The sequence below is a fragment of the Theropithecus gelada genome, chromosome 7b (assembly GCF_003255815.1).
Source record: "Theropithecus gelada isolate Dixy chromosome 7b, Tgel_1.0, whole genome shotgun sequence".
Classification (NCBI taxonomy): Eukaryota; Metazoa; Chordata; class Mammalia; order Primates; family Cercopithecidae; genus Theropithecus; species Theropithecus gelada.
This window is the reverse complement of record NC_037675.1, coordinates 107,341,682-107,360,873: the sequence shown is the minus strand read 5'-3', so window position 1 is coordinate 107,360,873 and position 19,192 is coordinate 107,341,682. Positions and strand designations below refer to the sequence as shown.

General features: G+C 57.3%; 2 gene segments (V, D, J or C); both read left to right on the top strand.

Moving 5' to 3' along the window:
• The window catches only part of LOC112628814, a 69,465-nt gene extending 62,049 nt beyond the window's left edge, over positions 1-7,416 (top strand). The window contains 5 exon segments of the C gene segment in view: positions 2,934-3,248; positions 3,340-3,675; positions 3,898-4,215; positions 4,396-4,728; positions 6,842-7,416. Of these exon segments, the coding sequence occupies positions 2,934-3,248; positions 3,340-3,675; positions 3,898-4,215; positions 4,396-4,728; positions 6,842-7,155 (1,616 nt within the window).
• Positions 1-19,192, top strand: part of LOC112628818 — a 1,133,279-nt gene that overhangs the window by 1,040,041 nt on the left and 74,046 nt on the right.

Below are 19,192 nucleotides of genomic sequence, written 5' to 3'. Positions count from 1 at the left end.
AGCTAACCTGGGCTGGGCTGAGCTGAGCTGAGCTAGGTTGGGCTGGGCTGAGCAGGCTGTGTTGGGCTGACCCAAGCTGGGCTGAGCTCATCAGAGCTGAGCCGAGCTGAGTTTAGCTGGGCTGAGCTAACCAGGGCTGGGCTGAGCTGGGCTGAGCTGAGCAAAGCTAAGCCTGCTAGAGAACTAAGAGCTAAGCTATGCTGGGCTGACCTGGGCTGAGCTATGCTTTGCTGGGCTGGGTTGGGCTCAGCTGGGCTGAGCTGGACTGAGCTGGGCTGAGCTGAGCTGAGTTGAGCAAGGCTAGGCTAAGCTGAGCTGAGATGAGCTGAGCAGAGCTGAGCTGGGCTGGGCCGCGCTGAGCTGGGCTGGGCCGGGCTGAACTGGGCTGAGCCAAGCTGAACCGGGCTGAGCCAAGCTGAACCGGATTGAGCGTGCTGTGTTGGGCTGAGCCAAGCTAGGCTGAGCTGAGCCGAGTTGAGCTTAGCTGGGCTGAGCTAACCTGGGTAGGGATGAGCTGGGCTGAGCTAACCTGGGCTGGGCTGATCTGAGCTGGGCTGGGCTGGGCTGAGCTAAGCTGAGCTAAGCTGAGCTAGGGTGAGCTGGGCTTCGCTGGGGTCAGTCAGGTTGGATTGGGCTGAGTTGAGCTGACCTCAACTGAGCTGACCTAGGCTGAGCTGAACTGAGCTGAAGTGGGATGTGCTGGGCTGAGCTGGGATGAGCTGGGCTGGGCTGAACTGATTTGAGCTGGGCCGAGCGGACCTGGGCTGAGCTTGGTCAAGCTGAGCTGAACCAGGATGAGCTGGGCTGGGCGGTACGGGCTGGGCTGACCTGGACCAGGCTGGGCCAGGTTGAGCTGGGCTGAGCCGAGCTGGGCTGAGCTGAGCTGGGATGATTTGGGTTGAGCTTAACTGACCTGGGCTGGGCTGGGCTGGGCTGGGCTGAGCTGAACTGGGCTGTGCTGAGCTGGGATGGGCTGGGCTGAGCCAGGTTGTGCCCGGCTGAACTGAGCTGGGCTAAGCTGAGCTGGGCTGAGCTGGGCTGGGCTGGGCTGGGCTGAGCTGAGCTGAGCTGAGGTGAGCTGACCTGGGCTGGGCTNGGGGCTGGGCTGGGCTGGGCTGGGCTGGGCTGAGCTGAGCTGAACTGGGCTGAGCTGAACTGGGCTGAGCTGAGCTGGGCTGAGCTGAGCTGGGCTGAGCTGGGCTGGGTTGGGTTGAGCTGAGCTGGGTTGGGTTGAGCTGAGCTGAGCTGAGCTGAGCTGAGCTGGGTTGGGCTGGGCTGTGCTGGGCTGACCTGGGCTGAGCTGAGCTGAGCTGAGCTGAGCTAAACTGAGCTGTGCTGGGCTGAACTGGACTGAGCTGTGCTGTGCTGGGCTGGGCTGGGCTGAGCTGGGCTGAGCTGAATTGGTCCAGGCTGGGCTGAACCGAGCTGGGTTGAGCCAAACTAGGCTGAGCTAGGATGAGCTGGGCTGAACTGGGCTGAACTGGGCTGAGTTGAACAGAACTGGGTTGAGCTGGGCTGGACTGGGCTGAGTTGAACCAGGCTGACCTGGGCTGAGCCGAGCTGGGTTGAGCTGAACCGGGCTGGGCTGGGCTGTGATGAGCTGAGCTGAGCTGAGCTGAACTGAGCTGGGCTGAGCTGAGCTGGTCCGGGCTGGGCTGAGTTGAGCTGGGTTGAGCCAAGTTAGGCTGGGCTGAGCTGAGCTGAACTGAGCTGGGCTGAGCTGAGCTGGTCCGGGCTGGGCTGGACTGAGCTGGGCTGAGCTGGGCTGGGTTGAGCGGAGCTGGGCTGGGCTGAGTTGAGCCAGGCTGACCTGGGCTGAGCTCAGTTGGGTTGAGCCGAGCCGGGCTGGGCTAGGCTGCGCTGAGCCAGGCTAGGTTGAGCTGGGCTGGGCTGGGCTAAGCTACGCTGTGCTGAGCTGGGCTGAGCCGAGCTGGGTTGAGCGAGCTGGGCTGGGCTGAGCTGGGCTGGGCTGAGCTGGGCTGAGCTGGGTTGAACTGTGCTGAGCTGGGCTGTGTTGAACTGTGCTTAACTGGGCTGGGCTATACTGGGCTTAGCTGGGCTGAGCTGAGATGGTCTTAGGTGGTCTGAGCTCAGCTAGGCTGGGCTGAGCTGGTCTGAGCTCATCTGAGTTGGGTTGAGCTGAGCTTGGCTTTGCTGAGCTGGGCTTGGCTGAGCTGGATTGAGCTTGCCTGGGCTGGGATGAACTGGAAGACATGGCACTGGGCCAGTCTTCATGATCTTGTCGGACACAGATGGATAGCCTCAGCTGAGTCTACACCATCCCTATACTCACTCCCAGGCCTGGGTTGTCTGCCTGGGGAGACTTCAGGGTAGCTGGAGTGTGGCTGAGATGGGGGCAGCATAAGCTGGGTTGGAGGGACCAAGCTCTCTATTGGCTGCCTGCAGGGTGTGTGGCTCCAGGTTTCCCATTCAGGTATGCAACCTGGGCCCTCCAGCTGCATGTGCTGGGAGCTGAGTGTGTGCAGCACCTACCTGCTGCTGCCTCAGGGGAAAGCAGGCCTGGTCCACCCAAACCTGAGCCCTCAGCCATTCTGAGCAGGGAGCCAGGGGCAGGCAGGCCTCAGAGTGCAGCAGGGCAGCCAACTGAGTGGTGGCAGGGGCGGCTCCACCTGCTCCAGGAGACCCCAGGTCTGCCCAGGTGTTCAGCGCTGGGCCCGGCAGCAGGACGGGCTGAGGCCTGCAGCCCCGACAGCCTTGGACAAAGACCCGAGGCCTCGCCACGGCCCCACCACCCCTGTTAGCCATCATAATCTGGGCTTTGGAGGCCTGCAGGTGGCCTTGGCTTTGGTGGGGCAGCCACAGTGGGACACAAGTAGAGAGGGCCTCTCAGAACGCCACTCAGCACCGACAGGCAGGGCACAAGGAGGCAGCTCCTCACCCCTCCCTTTCTCTTTTGTCCTGCGGGTCCTCAGGGAGTGCATCCGCCCCAACCCTTTTCCCCCTCGTCTCCTGTGAGAATGCCCTGTTGGATACAAACGAAGTGGCCGTTGGCTGCCTGGCACAGGACTTCCTTCCCGACTCCATCACTTTCTCCTGGAAATTCAAGAACAACTCTGACATCAGCAAAGGTGTCTGGGGCTTCCCCTCAGTCCTGAGAGGGGACAAGTACACGGCCACCTCGCAGGTGCTGCTGGCTTCCAAGGACGTCATGCAGGGCACAGACGAACACGTGGTATGCAAAGTCCAGCACCCCAATGGCAACAAAGAACAGAACGTGCTTCTTCCAGGTGAGGGCGGGGCCCACCCACCAGGGGCAGAGAGGGAGCCAAAGGGGGCGGGAGTGGCGGGCACCGGGCTGATGCGTGTCCCTCACTGCAGTGGTTGCCGAGCGGCCTCCCAACGTGAGTGTCTTCATCCCACCCCGAGACGGCTTCGTCGGCAACCTCCGCGAGTCCAAGCTCATCTGCCAGGCCACAGGTTTCAGCCCCCGGCAGATTGAGGTGTCCTGGCTGCGCGAGGGGAAGCAGGTGGGGTCTGGCATCACCACGGGCCAGGTGGAGGCTGAAGCCAAAGAGTCTGGGCCCACGACCTTCAAGGTGACCAGCACACTGACCATCAGCGAGAGAGACTGGCTCAGCCAGAACGTGTTCACCTGCCGCGTGGATCACAGGGGCCTGACCTTCCAGAAGAACGTGTCCTCCGTGTGTGACCCCAGTGAGTGACCTGTCCCCGAGGGCGGCACCCACCGACACACAGGGGTCCACCTGGGTCTGGCATTCACCACCCAGACGCAGCCATCTGCTCCCTGAGCCTTGGCTTCCCAGAGCGGCCAAGGGCAGGGGCTCGGCAGAGGCTGTTGCTACTCTTTGGGTGGGAACCATGCCTCCGCCCGCATCCACACCTGCCCCACCTCTGACTCCCTTCTCTTGACTTCAGATCCAGACATAGCCATCCGGGTCTTCGCCATCCCCCCATCCTTTGCCAGCATCTTCCTCACCAAGTCCACCAAGTTGACCTGCCTGGTCACAGACCTGGCCACCTACGACAGTGTGACCATCTCCTGGACCCGCCAGAATGGCGAAGATCTGAAAACCCACACCAACATCTCCGAGAGCCACCCCAATGGCACCTTCAGCGCCGTGGGTGAGGCCAGCATCTGCGAGGACGACTGGAACTCCGGGGAGAGGTTCACGTGCACCGTGACCCACACGGACCTGCCCTCGCCGCTGAAGCAGACCATCTCCAGGCCCAAGGGTAGGCCCCACTCTTGCCCCTCTTCCTGCACTCCCTGGGACCCTCCCTTGGCCTCTGGGGCATAGTGGAGAGCACCCCTCACTTCCCCGTTGTCTGGGCAACTGGGGAAAAGGGGACTTGCCCCCAGCCCACAGGCCAGTCCCCTCACTGCCCCGCCCTCACCACCATCTCTTCTCACAGGGGTGGCCATGCACAGGCCCGATGTCTACTTGCTGCCACCAGCCCGGGAGCAGCTGAACCTGCGGGAGTCGGCCACCATCACCTGCCTGGTGACGGGCTTCTCTCCCGCGGACATCTTCGTGCAGTGGATGCAGAGGGGGCAGCCTTTGTCCCCGGAGAAGTATGTGACCAGTGCCCCAATGCCTGAGCCCCAGGCCCCAGGCCGGTACTTCGCCCACAGCATCCTGACCGTGTCTGAAGAGGACTGGAACACGGGGGAGACCTACACCTGCGTCGTGGCCCATGAGGCCCTGCCCAACAGGGTCACCGAGAGGACCGTGGACAAGTCCACCGGTAAACCCACCCTGTACAACGTGTCCCTCGTCATGTCCGACACAGCTGGCACCTGCTACTGACCCTGCTGGCCTGCCCACAGGCTCAGGGCGGCCGGCCGCTCTGTGTGTGTGCACACAAACTAACCGTGTCAACGGGGTGAGATGTTGCATCTTATAAAATTAGAAATAAAAAGATCCATTCAAAAGATACTGGTCCTGAGTGCACAATGCTCTAGCCTGCTGGGGTGGTGGCTGTGCTGCACCCACTCTGCGCCTCCCCTACACACCACCTTCCTCCATAGCCTCCACCCCTGCCTCACCCACCTCCGTGCCACAGCGGCTTCTAGAAACCCCTGAACTCCCTGCAGCTGCTCACAGCAGGCTGACCTCAGACTTGCCATTCCTCCTACTGCTTCCAGGAAGAAAGCTGAAAGCAAGGCCACACGTATACAGGCAGCACACAGGCATGTGTGGACACACATGGACAGACACGGATACACACAGACACATGGACACACAGAGATGTGCTAACCCATGGGCACACACATACACAGACATGGACACACGCATACACAAACATACGTGGACACACATGTACAACCATGCACAGGCACACAAAGAGAACACTAACTACAGGCACACACACATGGACACAGGGACGTATGCACACATGGACACATACATGTGCAGGATGTGCACACACACAGACACACTAGCACAGAGGCATACACACAGACACACATCCACACACAGGTGCATGCACACACACACGCACAGACACAAGTACATGGACACGTGCACACACACAGACACACCGACACAGACACGCAGGAGCACGTGCATACACTAACACGTGGACACACGCATGTCTACCCACAGGCACACAACAGACGGACACGTGCACACAGACATGCACACACCCACAGATACAACATGTGCACATGCTGGCCAGCCCCCGCCCGCATTCTCCCGGTGCCCTGTCATACACTCTGTCCCTGCAGCAGTTTGCTCTCCATGCTACGCTGGCCCCGGGGCTTTGGGCCCAGGCTCTGCTTGTCCTTCTGTCTCTGCTTGGAGGTGCTGCCGTGGCACCCAGCTTGGACCCTACCTGGGGAGCAGCGGCCCCAGGGATAGCATGTGAACCCTGCTGAGGCCAGGCTCTGGATGAAGGCAGTAGATAGCCCCACACCCACCGGTGAGCAGAACCAGGGCCTGTGCCGTGTGCTGTGGGCAGGCAGTGACTAAGCATGGGCCCAGAGGGCAGGGCGGCTGCTCCTCTTACAGGAGGCCTCAGGAGATGAGCTGGAGCAAGTCTGCCCCTGCAAAGACCACCTGCTCCCCAGCCCACAGCAGGGAGCAGGCGAGGTCAGACAGCAGCAGCCCAGGAAGGACCGAGCCCAAGCAGGGAAGGCAGGGCCCAAGTGAGGTCTCCACACCCAACACACAGTGCTGTCCCTAACTGGGGAGTCCCCACCACACTCTTGGCCCTTTGGGGTCCTGGGCTCCAGGTGTCTCCAGGGGCCCATCTGTGCAGGGGATGCAGCCCCCCGAATGTCCTCATTCCACTGTGGAGCTCAGATCTCCGTCTGCCCCCTGGGTCCTGGCAGGGTAGGACAAGTCTGCCAGGATGTCCCCACGCAGACTCTGCTCCAAAAGGGAGCTGGAGAGTCAGGGCCTTGGTGAGGGGGTGAAGATGGGGCACCCCCCAGCTTAGTCCTCCCACCTGCCCACCCCCACAGCACAAGGGCAGGGCCACACCCCCTGCTTCCCCCTCCAGGAGAGTGAGGACACGCTGGCCGCCGCTCCGCTGGGGCCCCAACCTCCGGCCCCCGCCTGTGTCTGTGTGCTGCATCCCCCACGCTCTCTCCGCCACCCCAGGGCTCCTGGGAAGAGACCTCAGGGTCCCAGCCCTGCCCAGCCTCGGCCTGTGCCCCCGCTGCATCAGGCTTCCAGGGACCCAGCCCAGGCCCTGAACAGTGCCCAAGCCCCCCTGCACTTGCTCTCCCTGCCCCCGCCCCGGGTGCAGCACAGCCTAGGGGCCAAGGGTAGGCTTAGAGGATGGGCCCCAGGGGCAGGCTTTGCTGGGTGCCACCCCAGCCTGACCCTATTCCCCTGTGCTGTGTCTCCTGCAGAGGGGGAGGTGAGTGCTGACGAGGAGGGCTTTGAGAACCTGTGGGCCACTGCCTCCACCTTCATCGTCCTCTTCCTCTTGAGCCTCTTCTACAGTACCACTGTCACCTTGTTCAAGGTAGCACCGCTGTGGCACAGGGATGAGGGCACAGGGGGAGTGTGGGACCCGGGGAGCATGGAGCCCGGGGAGCAGCCTGGGCTGGACGTCTACCCCGGAGGCCCCCATACCACCCTGCTGGGTCACCTCTGCCCCAGCTCCCTTCCTAACCATGGGGAAAGCACTTCACCCTGTCTCTGTTGCCCGCAGGTGAAATGATCCCAACAGAAGAACATCGGAGACCAGAGACAGGAACTCAAAGGGGCGCTGCCTCCAGGTCTGGGGTCCCGGCCTGCGTGGCCTGTTGGCGCGTGTTTCTCTTCCCTGCCCGGCCTCCAGCTATGTGCTCTAACACAGGCTTCCTTCTAGAGAGGCAGGGGCGGGCTGGCGTGCGGACCACGACGGGGGCTCCACCCCACACCGCTTTGCTGTGTATACGCTTGTTGCCCTGAAATAAATATGCACATTTTATCCATGAAACTGCTTTCTCGTGAGGGTTTTTGTTTCTTTTTCAAAACTTTCATGCTTCTCAAAGGCATCTCAAAGGCAGCTGTGGAAAAGAGTGCTGGGTCAGCGCAGGGGGTTTCGAGGAAAGCCATGTGCCCAGGAAAGGGGCCGCAGGAGCAGGTGGTCCAGACTCAGACTCGGGGCATGCCCAGCCTGATGGAAGGAGGGCAACTGAGCAGAAGAGGACTCCAGGCCTGGTCCCCCAAGCACAGCCTGAATTGGGAGACTGGGGCTCAGGCCTCGGCGGCCTCTGTGTGTACTCCACGAGCCTACAACTGCCCGGGTCACCTTGCCGCCGTTCCTAGCAAGCCCAGATAGGTCTTGGCCTTGCCCCAAACCTTCGTGACGTCTGGTGCATGCCACCAGGATCCAGGAGGCATGGGCTGAGCCCTCGAGAGCAGGTGGCCCTGTCTGCACAGTGTGGGGGCCTCTTGCACCCCACAGAAGCACAGGGGTGGGTTGGCTGCAGCCACGCCCGTGGCAGGGGTGTGGAAGTTGGAGCAAAAATTTTGGGTGACGCAGTGTCTTACTCCAATTGGGCGACTATCACAAAACACTATCGGCTGGGAAGCTTGAGCAATAGACATTTGCCTCCCACAGCTCTGGAGGCTGGAAGTCTAAGATCAAGGCGCCGGCAACTTCAGCGTCTAGTGAAGGCCAGTTCCCGGCTCAGAGACGCACCTTCTCACTGCATCCTCACGCGGCAGAAGTGGGTGAAGGAGCTCTCGGGGTCTCTTTCATACGGGCGCTAAGCCCATCACGAGGGCCTCATCATTTCCCAGATGCTCAGGCTCCCAATGTTATCCCCTTGTGGGTGAGGACTGGGGGGCATGACCGTGTGGTCCTTAGGAACCATTAGGGAATACGTGGTGGGGAGGGTAAGTCTCCACCATCACCCTGAAGATGGGCAGGTGGTGGTCAGGCTTTGGGCAGTGCCAAAAAATGACTCCCCAGGTGGGTAGGAGCAGGATCAAAGAACAGGGGATTTTTTCAGAGATGGCAGCCAAGCAGAAGTTGGGGGCTTATGCCAGGAGGCTCACTTGGCTATGGTGCAGTCAGCCAGAGGTGACCCACAGTCCATGGCAAAGTCAAGGACAGCAGTGGTTGTGAGACCAGGCTGGAGTCAGGTGGTTGAGGGGAAAGGACCAGGCCGGAGGACTGGGCAGACCCCAAGGCCATAGAAGTGTCCTGGAGGAAGCATCCAGGATGGTGTCTTGGGAGGGCTCAAAAGCTGGGGGCCCAGAAGGAGGTCATTTCAGGTTCTGAGGAGCAGCCTGGCACTTGCTCTGAGCCAGCTGTCACGGACATCTGGGGGCTGCTGGGTACAACTTGTGTCCCTCCCACTGTGCTCTCCACAAGGACCTGGCTCGCCCTTGTGACCCTGCTGGATCCCCGAGTTGGCACCAGCCCTGCCCTCAGAGAGAATGTACAGGAGGCAGGTAGAGATGCACATGTGGGTCCCTGGGGAAATCCATCCTCCGGCCGTGAGCTCCCAGTTGGCTCCTAGCCTCCGGCTCCAGCTTCACCCCATATAGTTTACCATGGGCTCAACCTCCCATGCTGGGGGAGGACGGAGTGAGGGGTCCCACACTGCCCATGGCACACCCAGGGGGCTAGGGAGACTGCGCTGGGCTCGGGCAGGGAGGCCTCGTGCAGGCCGTGGGGCTGGCAGCTCAGAACAACACCCATATCCATTAGCTGTGGCCCTGGCAACACAGCACCCCAGACTGTGTGGCTTAAACAACAGAAGTTTATTCTGTCTTGGTTCTGGAGGCCGGGCATCTGGGATGGAGGCCTCGGTGAGGCTGACTCCTCTGTGTCACGGGAGAGTCTGTCCCAGGCTCTCTCCTGGCTGCTGGGCGTTGCCGGCTGTCTCTGCTGCTCCTGGCTTGTGGAAGCAGCGCCATCTTCACAGGGCATTCTCCCCACGTGCTGTCTGTGCCCAGATTCCCCCTTTTGATGAGGACAGCAGTCATATCAGATCAGAGGCTCGCCCTACTCCAGGGTGACCTCATCTGAACTTGATTGCACTTGCAAAGACTGTTTCCAAACAAGGTCACATTCTGAGGTCCTGGGGGTTAGGACTTCAATACATGAATTTATAGGGGAACACACTTTAACCCATGACACTTTGCCTCTGCTCCCCTCATAATCATGTCCTTCTCACATATAAAACTTCTGAATCCCATAGCAGCATCTCCAAGATGGCTAACCCCTTCTAGCACCAACTCTTAGTCCACAATCTCAGCTAAATATCACCTGCATCAAGTGTGGAAGAAACCCAGGGTGAGATTCATTCTGGGGTGAAATTCCTCTCCATCTGTGGACCTTTGTAACTGGACAAGAAGCTACCTGCTTCCAAAGTGCAATGATGGGACAGGCATAGGATAGACATTCCCATTCTGAAAGGTATACATCAAAAGGGAGTAATGAGCCATGGGTCCCAAGGAAGCCCAAAACCCAGCAAGGAAAACTGCATTAGATTTAAGACTCAAGGCTCATCCTCCTGGGTCAATGCTCCATCTTCCAGGTCCACTGGGGTGATCCCATGCTCTTGGCCCATGGTGGTCAGAGCCCCCACAGCCTCCTCATCCTTGGCTCTGATCTCAAAGTCACCCTTCCTTCATTGTGTCTGGTCTCCTTCCCCTTCCATCCAACCTGGCATTGTTTCTGCTGTTTTATAATTCACAAAAGCCTTGTCAGCTTCCCATGAAATTCATCAGGGTTCGAGTCATCAGACAAGAGAGCCCTGTACAGTTATATCCTCAATAACCTCATCTCTACTCCTGGTTTCTGCTGAGATGTTTGATTGGATCCATAAGTCATGATTCCAATCTCTTTAACAAATTATTGCCCAGACACATCCTTGGCCTTGTTTCCAGAGCACACAATTGGACAGGCTGAGAATTTGCCAGCTGTTCAAGTTGTGGGTCCTGTTTACTGAACACTTTCTTCTTCAACTGATCTCTCTCCTCTCACATTTTACTATAAGCAGTTGGGAGAAATCAGGTTGTGCCTTCAACACTTTTCTTAGAAATATCCTCAGCTAAACATCCAAGTTCATCACTTGTAAGTCCTACTTACCATAAAAAGAATGTGATTCAGCAAAGTCCTTTGCCACTATAACAAAGGTCACCTTTCCTCAAATTTTCAATAACATGTTGCCTTACCAGAGGCATCTTTAACATTCACGTTTCTAGCAACATTCTGTTTGTGACAATTTATATATTCTCTAAGATGACAGATGTTTTCTCTATAGCTCTCCTCTTTCTTTCTGAGCCCCTACCAGGATCACCTTTAATGTCCAAATCTCTACCAATAGTCTTCAAGGAAACCTAGGCTTTTTCTAACATGCACCTCAAAACTCTTCTCACCTCTACACATTACCCTATCCCAAATTCATTTCCACAGTTTTAGGTATCGATTAAATCAGCACCCCACTTCTAAAGCCAAATCTGTTTTAGTTTCTTTTGAGCTATTGTAACAAAGTACCACAACTGCATGGCTGAAACAACAGAAATGTATTATCTCTCATTTCTGGAGGCCAGGTGTCTGAGATCAAGCTGTGGGCAGGGTTGGTTCCTCCGGGTTGGCAAGGAGAACCTGTTCCAGGCTTCTGTCCTGAATTGTGTTGGTTTGCTGGGAAACTTTGGTGTTCCTTGGCTTTTGGAAACAGCTCCTCCATCTCCACCTTTACCTTCATTTGGCATTCTGCCTGTGTGCATGTCTGTCTGAGTTTCCCCTTTGCATAAGGACACCAGCCATATTTGATCAGAGGCTCACCCGCCTCCAGCGTGACCTCATCTTAACTTGATTGCATCTGCAAAAGTCTACTTCCAAAGAAGGGCACATTCTGAGGCCCTACAGGTCAAAGCTTCAACACGTCCATTTATTTGAAGACACAACTCAACCCAAAACAAGACCCATCCTTAGTGTCTCACCAGTGGTGCTGTAGAGGGAGGCCTGGCAGGGCTGACATCCCAGAACCTCAGGGAAAAGTGAAAATAGCACAGAGAAGTCCAAGAGGTGGCTCAAGGAAGGGAATTAGGAAGGGAGTTTTGAGGTGCATGTTAGAAAAAGTCTAGGTTTCCTTGAAGACTATTGGTAGAAATTTGGACATTAAAGGTGATCCTGGTGGGGGCTCAGAAAGAAAGAGGAGAGCTATAGAGAAAACGTCTGTCATCTTAGAGAATACATAAATTGTCATAAACAGAATGTTGCTAGAAACGTGAATGTTAAAGATGCCTCTGGTAAGGCCCCAGAGGTGGAAGATTCTGTTCAGGTGGAAGACTCTGAGGTGGGCCATGAATACTGCCTAGGATGTGGAGGGTTGACAATGGGTTGACAATCCTGCTCAGAAAATCCCAGGGAAAAGGATGTAAATGGGGAAAAGAGGAGGGTCATCCAGTGTTTGGGAAAGCAGGGCGGCAGGTTCTGCCCCAAGGGAGAAGGGAAGGAGGATGGGGCCACCGCCACACCGGATGACCTTGTGTACCAGGCTGAAGAACGGGAACAACTGGCCCCACCTGAGCAGTGACAGTCAGTGTGGTGGTGGGAAGACGTGGGTGGAGGCAGGGGGTGAGTAGAAGGTTAGACTAAGACGGAGCACCTGGGCCCACCAGGGACCCAGGCAAGAACTCTGCACTTGCTCAGCTGCCCTGGGTACCCAGGTCTCCAGGAAAGTGAGGCTGAGAGCCAAGACCAGCAGGCAGCCACACATTCTGGGACCTGCCACCCTACAGCCTGCTGTCCATGAATAACACCCCTTACAAGGGGCCAGGCCAGCTCATGGGTTTGTCCCAGGCAGCAGAGCCCCTGGGGCCAGGTATAAGGGAGAGAAGGATCCAATCCCACCAGCTCCTCTGGAGCCACTCAGAGGACCAGACGCATGGCCCTCCACAGGGACCCCATGGCCCCTGCGGAGCAGCTGAGGACCCACGGCTGGAGGCCTGGGCAGGGGGGCCACACAGCCCTAGGCCCATTACTCCCAGGCTTAAGGGCCCCTCCTCCCCTCAGGGGCCCAAGAGAAGTGGTTCCCAGATAGACTAGGGGTAGCAGGGAAGGTGGAGGTCCCAGAAATGCCCAGAGGGGTACCAAAGCCTCTGGAAGGAAGACCTCTCCCTTCCAAGGGCTCTCAGCAACAGCAGCCCAGTGTCCGCAAAGCCACGGGTCCCACTCAGTTATGCTGATAGGAGCAGCAGTCGGGACATTCGCGTGCACAGGCCACCTGGCCAGCCCTGGCCAACCTGGGAACTCCTCCTGGACCCCTTCTCCCTGGCTCCCCTGTCATTCTGCTGCCAGGGACCTCTGCCCTGCCCTGCCCCTTGTCCTCAGAGCCTCCAACCTCAGACTCCCACTGTGTCTGTCTTCCAGCATCCACCAAGGCTCCGGATGTGTTCCCCATCACATCAGCGTGCGAACTCCCAAAGGATAACAGCCCTGTGGTCCTGGCATGCTTGATAACTGGGTACAACCCAAAGTCCGTGACTGTCACCTGGCACCTGGGGACACAGATCCAGAACCAGATTATGTTCCCTGAGACAGAGAGAGAGGGCAGCTACACGACAAGCAGCCAGCTCGCCCCCACCCCACTCCTCTCCCAACAGCACCAAGGCGAGTACAAATGCACCGTCAAGCACACCCCCAGCAACACAAACCAGGAGAAGACCTTCCGCTGGCCAGGTGGGTAGCACCGGAGATCCTAGAAGGGTCCCCCAGGATCCCCAGCACCTTCCACTCAGGGCCCGACCACAAAGACAGAAGCAAGGGCTGGGCTGTGAGGCAACCCCCACCTCTCCCCTCGGGGTACATCCTTCCCCCCTTACCCTGTATCCACCCCACTGGACCTCCCCTTCCCTCTCCCTCAGCCCCTCCACTCCCTCTCTCTGCAGCCCCATCTCCCAACATTCAGATCCCTTTCCTTCCAGACCTTTCCCCCAGTATGCACGGAGGCAGCTTGCCCAGCAAAGGTGGCTGTCGAGTGGGCTTCCCACAGCCAAGCTCCCACCCCATGCTGTGGACCCTCCCTTCTGCCTGCCTGGCTCCCTGTGCCCCCCACCTACCTGTCCACAACCCAGCCTCTGGTACATCCATGCCCTCTGCCCTCACCCTCACCTGCACTGTTCCTTGGATTTCAGAGTCTCCAAAGGCACAGTACCCCTCAGTGCCCACTGTACAGCCCCAAGCAGAGGGCGGCCTCTCCAAGGCAACCAGACCCCCGGCCACCAACAGGAACACAGGTGAGAAGCCCTTTCCCTGCACCCCACCCCCACCCACCTGCTCATTCCTCAGCTGCCTCCTGCAGGCAGCCCTTCATAACTCCTTGTCTGAGTCTCCAAGTCACACTTTGGGTAAGGAAAGGGACATTGAACTGACCTCTAACAAACACCTACAGCCAGCCAGTCTGCGGGACAGCAGATGCCAAACAGCCAGCAGACTCCCAGAGCAGACCTGAGCCGGCTCCCTGGCCCATGGACCCAGCTCTGCCTCGCTGGGCTGAGGCATGGGCTCTTAGTGCAGCCTCACATAGAGCCACCCTGCCGAGGCAGTCTGGCTCGCAGACTCACAGGTGACTTGGGCTGCAGCAGCCCCTCCCCGTGACCCTCGCCTCCTGCCTGCCCCAGGCCTGGCTCTCTGCAAGTGTTGGGTCCTGATGGCCAGCCTGCTTCTCATCCTCACCCTGCCTGCCACCTCAGAATGGCAAAGGAAAGAGGGTCCTCACCAGGAACTTTATCTGAGAAGTCTGAGGCTTGTGACTCTGACCCACCTGAGATGTCCATGTGGCCAGGGGGACAGGTTCAGTGTTCGGGAGAACCCAGGTACGTGCCTGACCTTCTCTGAGTAGGGCAGGAGGCTGTTAGGAGAAGTAGCAGTAGGTGGGCTGGACCAACAGGCAGAATGACTATCCCTCACCCACCCTCTGGGGTGTGGGTCAAGCTCTGACAAGGGCATGGCACAGCCATGGTGGCCCCTGCCTGGATGAGTGGCCACAGTGCCCTCACCCTGAGCAAGAATCTGCCTCCACTCTGCAGGTGCAGAAACACGACATTCCCATCTCCAAACATACCTAGCTCCCAGGCTTGGGGTGGGTCAATTGCATGCAGGGAGATGGACACAGCACAGGGGCCAGAGCTTCCCGTGAGAAAGGTGAGGGCAGCTGCTCCCTGACCCAGGCATCTGCACTTGTCCCTCTCCACCCTCCTCATGGGCAGTGGAGACTCAGCAACAAAACAAGCTGAGTGCGTTGGCGACCAGCTCTGGAGCCAAGTCACTCACCCCACCGCCTTGTCTGCTGTTGGAGGGGCCTTCCCCTGGGCAGCCTTCAAGAAGACGGCCAAGTGCTCTTACTCAGACCACAGTGCTACTTCCTGGCACCTCAATTTCCCACAACAATACGGGGTGCAGACAGGCGAGGGCCTCCTGCCCTGGGGCCTGGACAGCATCCAGTTAAAGATGACCCTTCATAGATGGCCTGAGATGTGCTGACCTCAGCAGCTGAGCCCTCAGGTCTGGTCTGCACTGCCCCACCTGGAGGACCCAATTGACCCAGACACAGCCAGGGTTATGGCATGACCCTGTGGACAGTGACCCACAGGCCAGATACAGCCAGGGCCTGTTTTGTGTGGCCTAGAAATGTCTTTATTTTAGTGGGATGGAGGAGGAAGAGAAAGAGGGGAGGGAGAGAGAAAAACAGGGAAGAGGAAGAAGAGGAGTTCAATGCAGTCTCTACCAAAATTTCAATGACATTCTTCACAGAAGTGGAAAAGACCATCCTAATGCACATATGTAGCCACAGAAGACCCCAAAAGCCAAAACAATTTTGAGCAGAAAGAACAATGCAGGAAAAATCCCAGTACCTGAATTCAAAACATACTGTAAAGCAGTTGTAATCAAAACAGGATGGTACATCATAAAAACAGACACACAGACCCATGGAACACACAAGCGAGCCAAGAAATAAATCTACATGTTTGCAGTCCATTGATTTTCAACAAAGGCACCAGGAAAACACAATGCGGAGAGGACAGTTTCCTCAATAAATAGTGCTGTTCGGGAAACTGGATATCCATGTGCAGACCACTGAAACTACACAAAAATCAATTGAAAACAGTCTAGGCCGGTGGCTCACACCTGCAACCCCAGCACTTTGGGAGGCCGAGGCAAGGCGCATCACCTGAGGTCAGGAGTTTGAGACCAGCTTGGCCAACATGGCAAAACCCTGTCTCTACTAAAAATACAAAATTTAGCACATGGTGGCCCACACCTGTTATCCCAACTTTTCGGGAAGCTGAGGCAGGAGAATCACTTGAATCCAGGAGGTAGAGGTTGCAGGGAGCCGAGATTGTGCCACTGCATTTCAGCCTGGACAACAGAGTGAGACTGTGTCTCAAAAAGAAAAAAAAAAAAAAAGAAAAAGAAAACAGTCTAAAGGTTTAACTGAACAGATAAAGCTACTAGAAGAAAACATAGGGAGAAAACTCCATGACATTAGTCTGAGCAACAATTTTTCAGTATGATCCCAAAAGCTCAGGCAGCCGAAGCAAAAATACACAAATGGGATTACGTCAAACTTCAAAGCTTCTGCACAGCAGAGGGAACAATCAACAGTGAAGAGACAACCTATGGAATGGGAGAAAATTCTTTGCAAACCCTACAACTGAGAAGGAACTAATATCCAAAATGTATAAGGAACTCAACAACTCAGTACTAAGAAAACAAATAACTCAATTTAAAAATGGGTGAAGTATCTCAGTAGACATTTATGAAAAGAAGACCTTAATGGCCAATACATGCATGAAAAAGTGCTCAACCTCACTAACCCTCAGAGGAATTAAGATTAAAACCATAATGAGATATCATTTCATAGCTGTTAGGATTCCTATCACCAAAAAGACAGAACTTAACATATGTTCGTGGGGCTGTGGAGGAAAGGAACCCTGGTGCACTATTGGTGGGAATGTAATTAGTACGGCCATCTTGGAAAACAGTATGGAGCTTCCTCAGAAAACAAAACATGGAAGTACCGTCCCACCTGGTAATCCCACTGCTGGTGACAGAGCCAAAGGGCAAGAAGTCACTATTTAGAAGAGACATCTGCATTCATGCTCATGGCAGCACCAGTAACAAAAGCCAAGATATGGAACCAACCTAAGCACCCTCAGCATATGCACGGGTAAAGAAAATGTGGTATATATGGGGCGCAATGGAATACTACTCAGCCTTTAAATATTTGAAGAGTGAAATTCTGTCATTGGCAACAATGTAGATGAACCTGAAGGGCATTTAGGCTAAGCGAAATAAGCCAGGCACAGAAAGAGCAATACTGCATGATTGCACCTACATTTGGAATGCTAAAAAGGCAAATTCTTAGAGGCAGAGAGTAGAGAGGTGGGTGCCAGGGAGCAGGCACTGGTGACTGCGGAGATGTTGGTCAAAGGGCACAAAACTTCAGTTGGGAGGAATTAGTTCAGGACATTCCTTGTACATGGGGACTGTAGTTAGTAACAATGGATTGTATTCTTGAAAACCACTAAGAAAATAGATTTTAAGTGTTCTTGCCACAAAAAGTGACAAGTATGTGAGATAATGCATGGTCATTAGCTTGATTTAGCCATTCCACAATGTACACATATTTCAAACATTGTGTTGTACATGATAAACATATATAATTTTTGTCAATTAAAAATTTTTAGGAAGAAGAGAAAAGGAGGACGAGGAGGAGAAAGAACAACAAGAGGGAGAGACAAAGACCCCAGGTTTTTTCTGACCCCTGGGTTGTCAAAACACCTATGACCCAATAACTAGTTGGCCGTTGGCACCCTAAACTATAGAAGTGATTGCTGTTGTGTGGATGGGCCCTGGACACTTAGAAGCTCATGACCCCTGAGGACTCCCACGAGGACAGTCAGAGTCCCCCCAAACTCAGGGAGCACTGAGGAAGGAGCTCTTAGAAGCGTGGGGCCTCTCAAGCCCCTCAGAGGGCTCTGCCACATGGGTCGGGGGCAAGCTGAGGAGGAGTCCCAGGCTCCATGGGCAGCCTCTGTGCCTCTGACCAGGGTGTCCCCCACACTGCCACCTCCCCAGTGCCCTCCACTAGCCACACCTGGCCAGAAGCTGGAGGGAGGAGAGCCCAGTGGTTAAGTCAGTCCCTGCAGGGAGACGGCACCAGAAAAAAACCCGGCCTGTGGATGAGTCCCGGCCTGGCAGCCACAGAGCAGAGAGCTCTGGAAGCAACGAAGCCCCAAGTCTGCTCAGGGAAGAGCTGGCAGCAGCCTTGGGGCCAGACAGTGACCAAGAGTGCACCGCCCATGGCCCACGGGTCTTTGCCCATGGACTCCCCAGCTCCTGGAGACAGGGTCGGTGCACCTGGCCATGCAGGCAGGCCCCACACTCATGGGGAGGCTGCTGTGGAGCTCTGTGCAGCGCCCGGGGCGGGAGCCAGTTGCTCTCGAGGGTCCAGCCACAGCTGTTCTCCTTTGGTCTCCCCCGCAGAGTGTCCAAGCCACACCCAGCCTCTCGGCGTCTACCTGCTGCCCCCGGCCCTGCAGGACCTGTGGTTCCGAGACAAAGTCACCTTCACCTGCTTCGTGGTGGGCAGTGACCTGCAGGATGCCCACCTGTCCTGGGAGGTGGCCGGGAAGGTCCCCAAAGGGGGCATGGAGGAGGGGCCGCTGGAGCAGCACAGCAACGGCTCCCAGAGCCAGCACAGCCGCCTGGCCCTACCCAGGTCCTTGTGGAATGCGGGGACCTCTGTCACCTGCACACTGAACCATCCCAGCCTCCCATCCCAGAAGCTGATGGCGCTGAGAGAACCCGGTGAGGCCGGCTCCCAGGTGGGGAGATGAGGGTGCCCGCAGCCTGCCGACCCCCACGCCTGCCCCAGGGCCACAACCCCAGCTGGGCCCCAGCAGCACCCATCATGTTTCACAGGAAAGGAGAAGGGAGGCACCAGCACCCTGGCTGGCCCCGCTTCTCTCCCAGTGCTCCCTGTGGCCTGAGCCCGACAGCCTCCCCCGCCTCCCCGCAGCGCCCCCTGTGGCCACAGCCCGACAGCCTCCCCCGCCTCCCCGCAGCGCCCCCTGTGGCCACAGCCTCACAGCCTCCCCCGCCTCCCCGCAGCGCCCCCTGTGGCCACAGCCTCACAGCCTCCCCCGCCTCCCCGCAGCGCCCCCTGTGGCCACAGCCTCACAGCCTCCCCTGCCTCCCTGCAGCTGCCCAGGCACCCGTCAGGCTTTCCCTGAACCTGTTGGCCTCGTCTGACCCTCCAGAAGCAGCCTCATGGCTCCTGTGTGAGGTGTCTGACTTCTCGCCCCCCAACATCCTCCTGATGTGGCTGGAGGACCAGCGTGAGGTGAACACTTCTTGGTTTGCCACCACACACCCCACTCCACAGCCCGGGAGCACCATGTTCTGGGCCTGGAGTGTGCTGCGTGTCCCAGGCCCGACCAGCCCTCAGCCAGCCACCTACACGTGTGTGGTCAGCCACGAGGACTCCAGGACTCTGCTCAACGCCAGCCGGAGCCTGGATGTCAGCTGTAAGTCACCCCTAGGCCCAGGATTGGGAGGGGGACTCTGTGGGGGACCATAAGGAGCTGGACTCCGTACTGGGCAGGGGTGGGGCACTGGGCAGGGGCAGGGCTATGCTGCCCGGGGCACACAGGCTCCTTCTCGGTGTCTGGCAGGAGCAAAGGCTTCCCAGTACTCCTGGGCCGTGGGTGTCCCAGCGCCCATCCTCACTGGCCACACCACG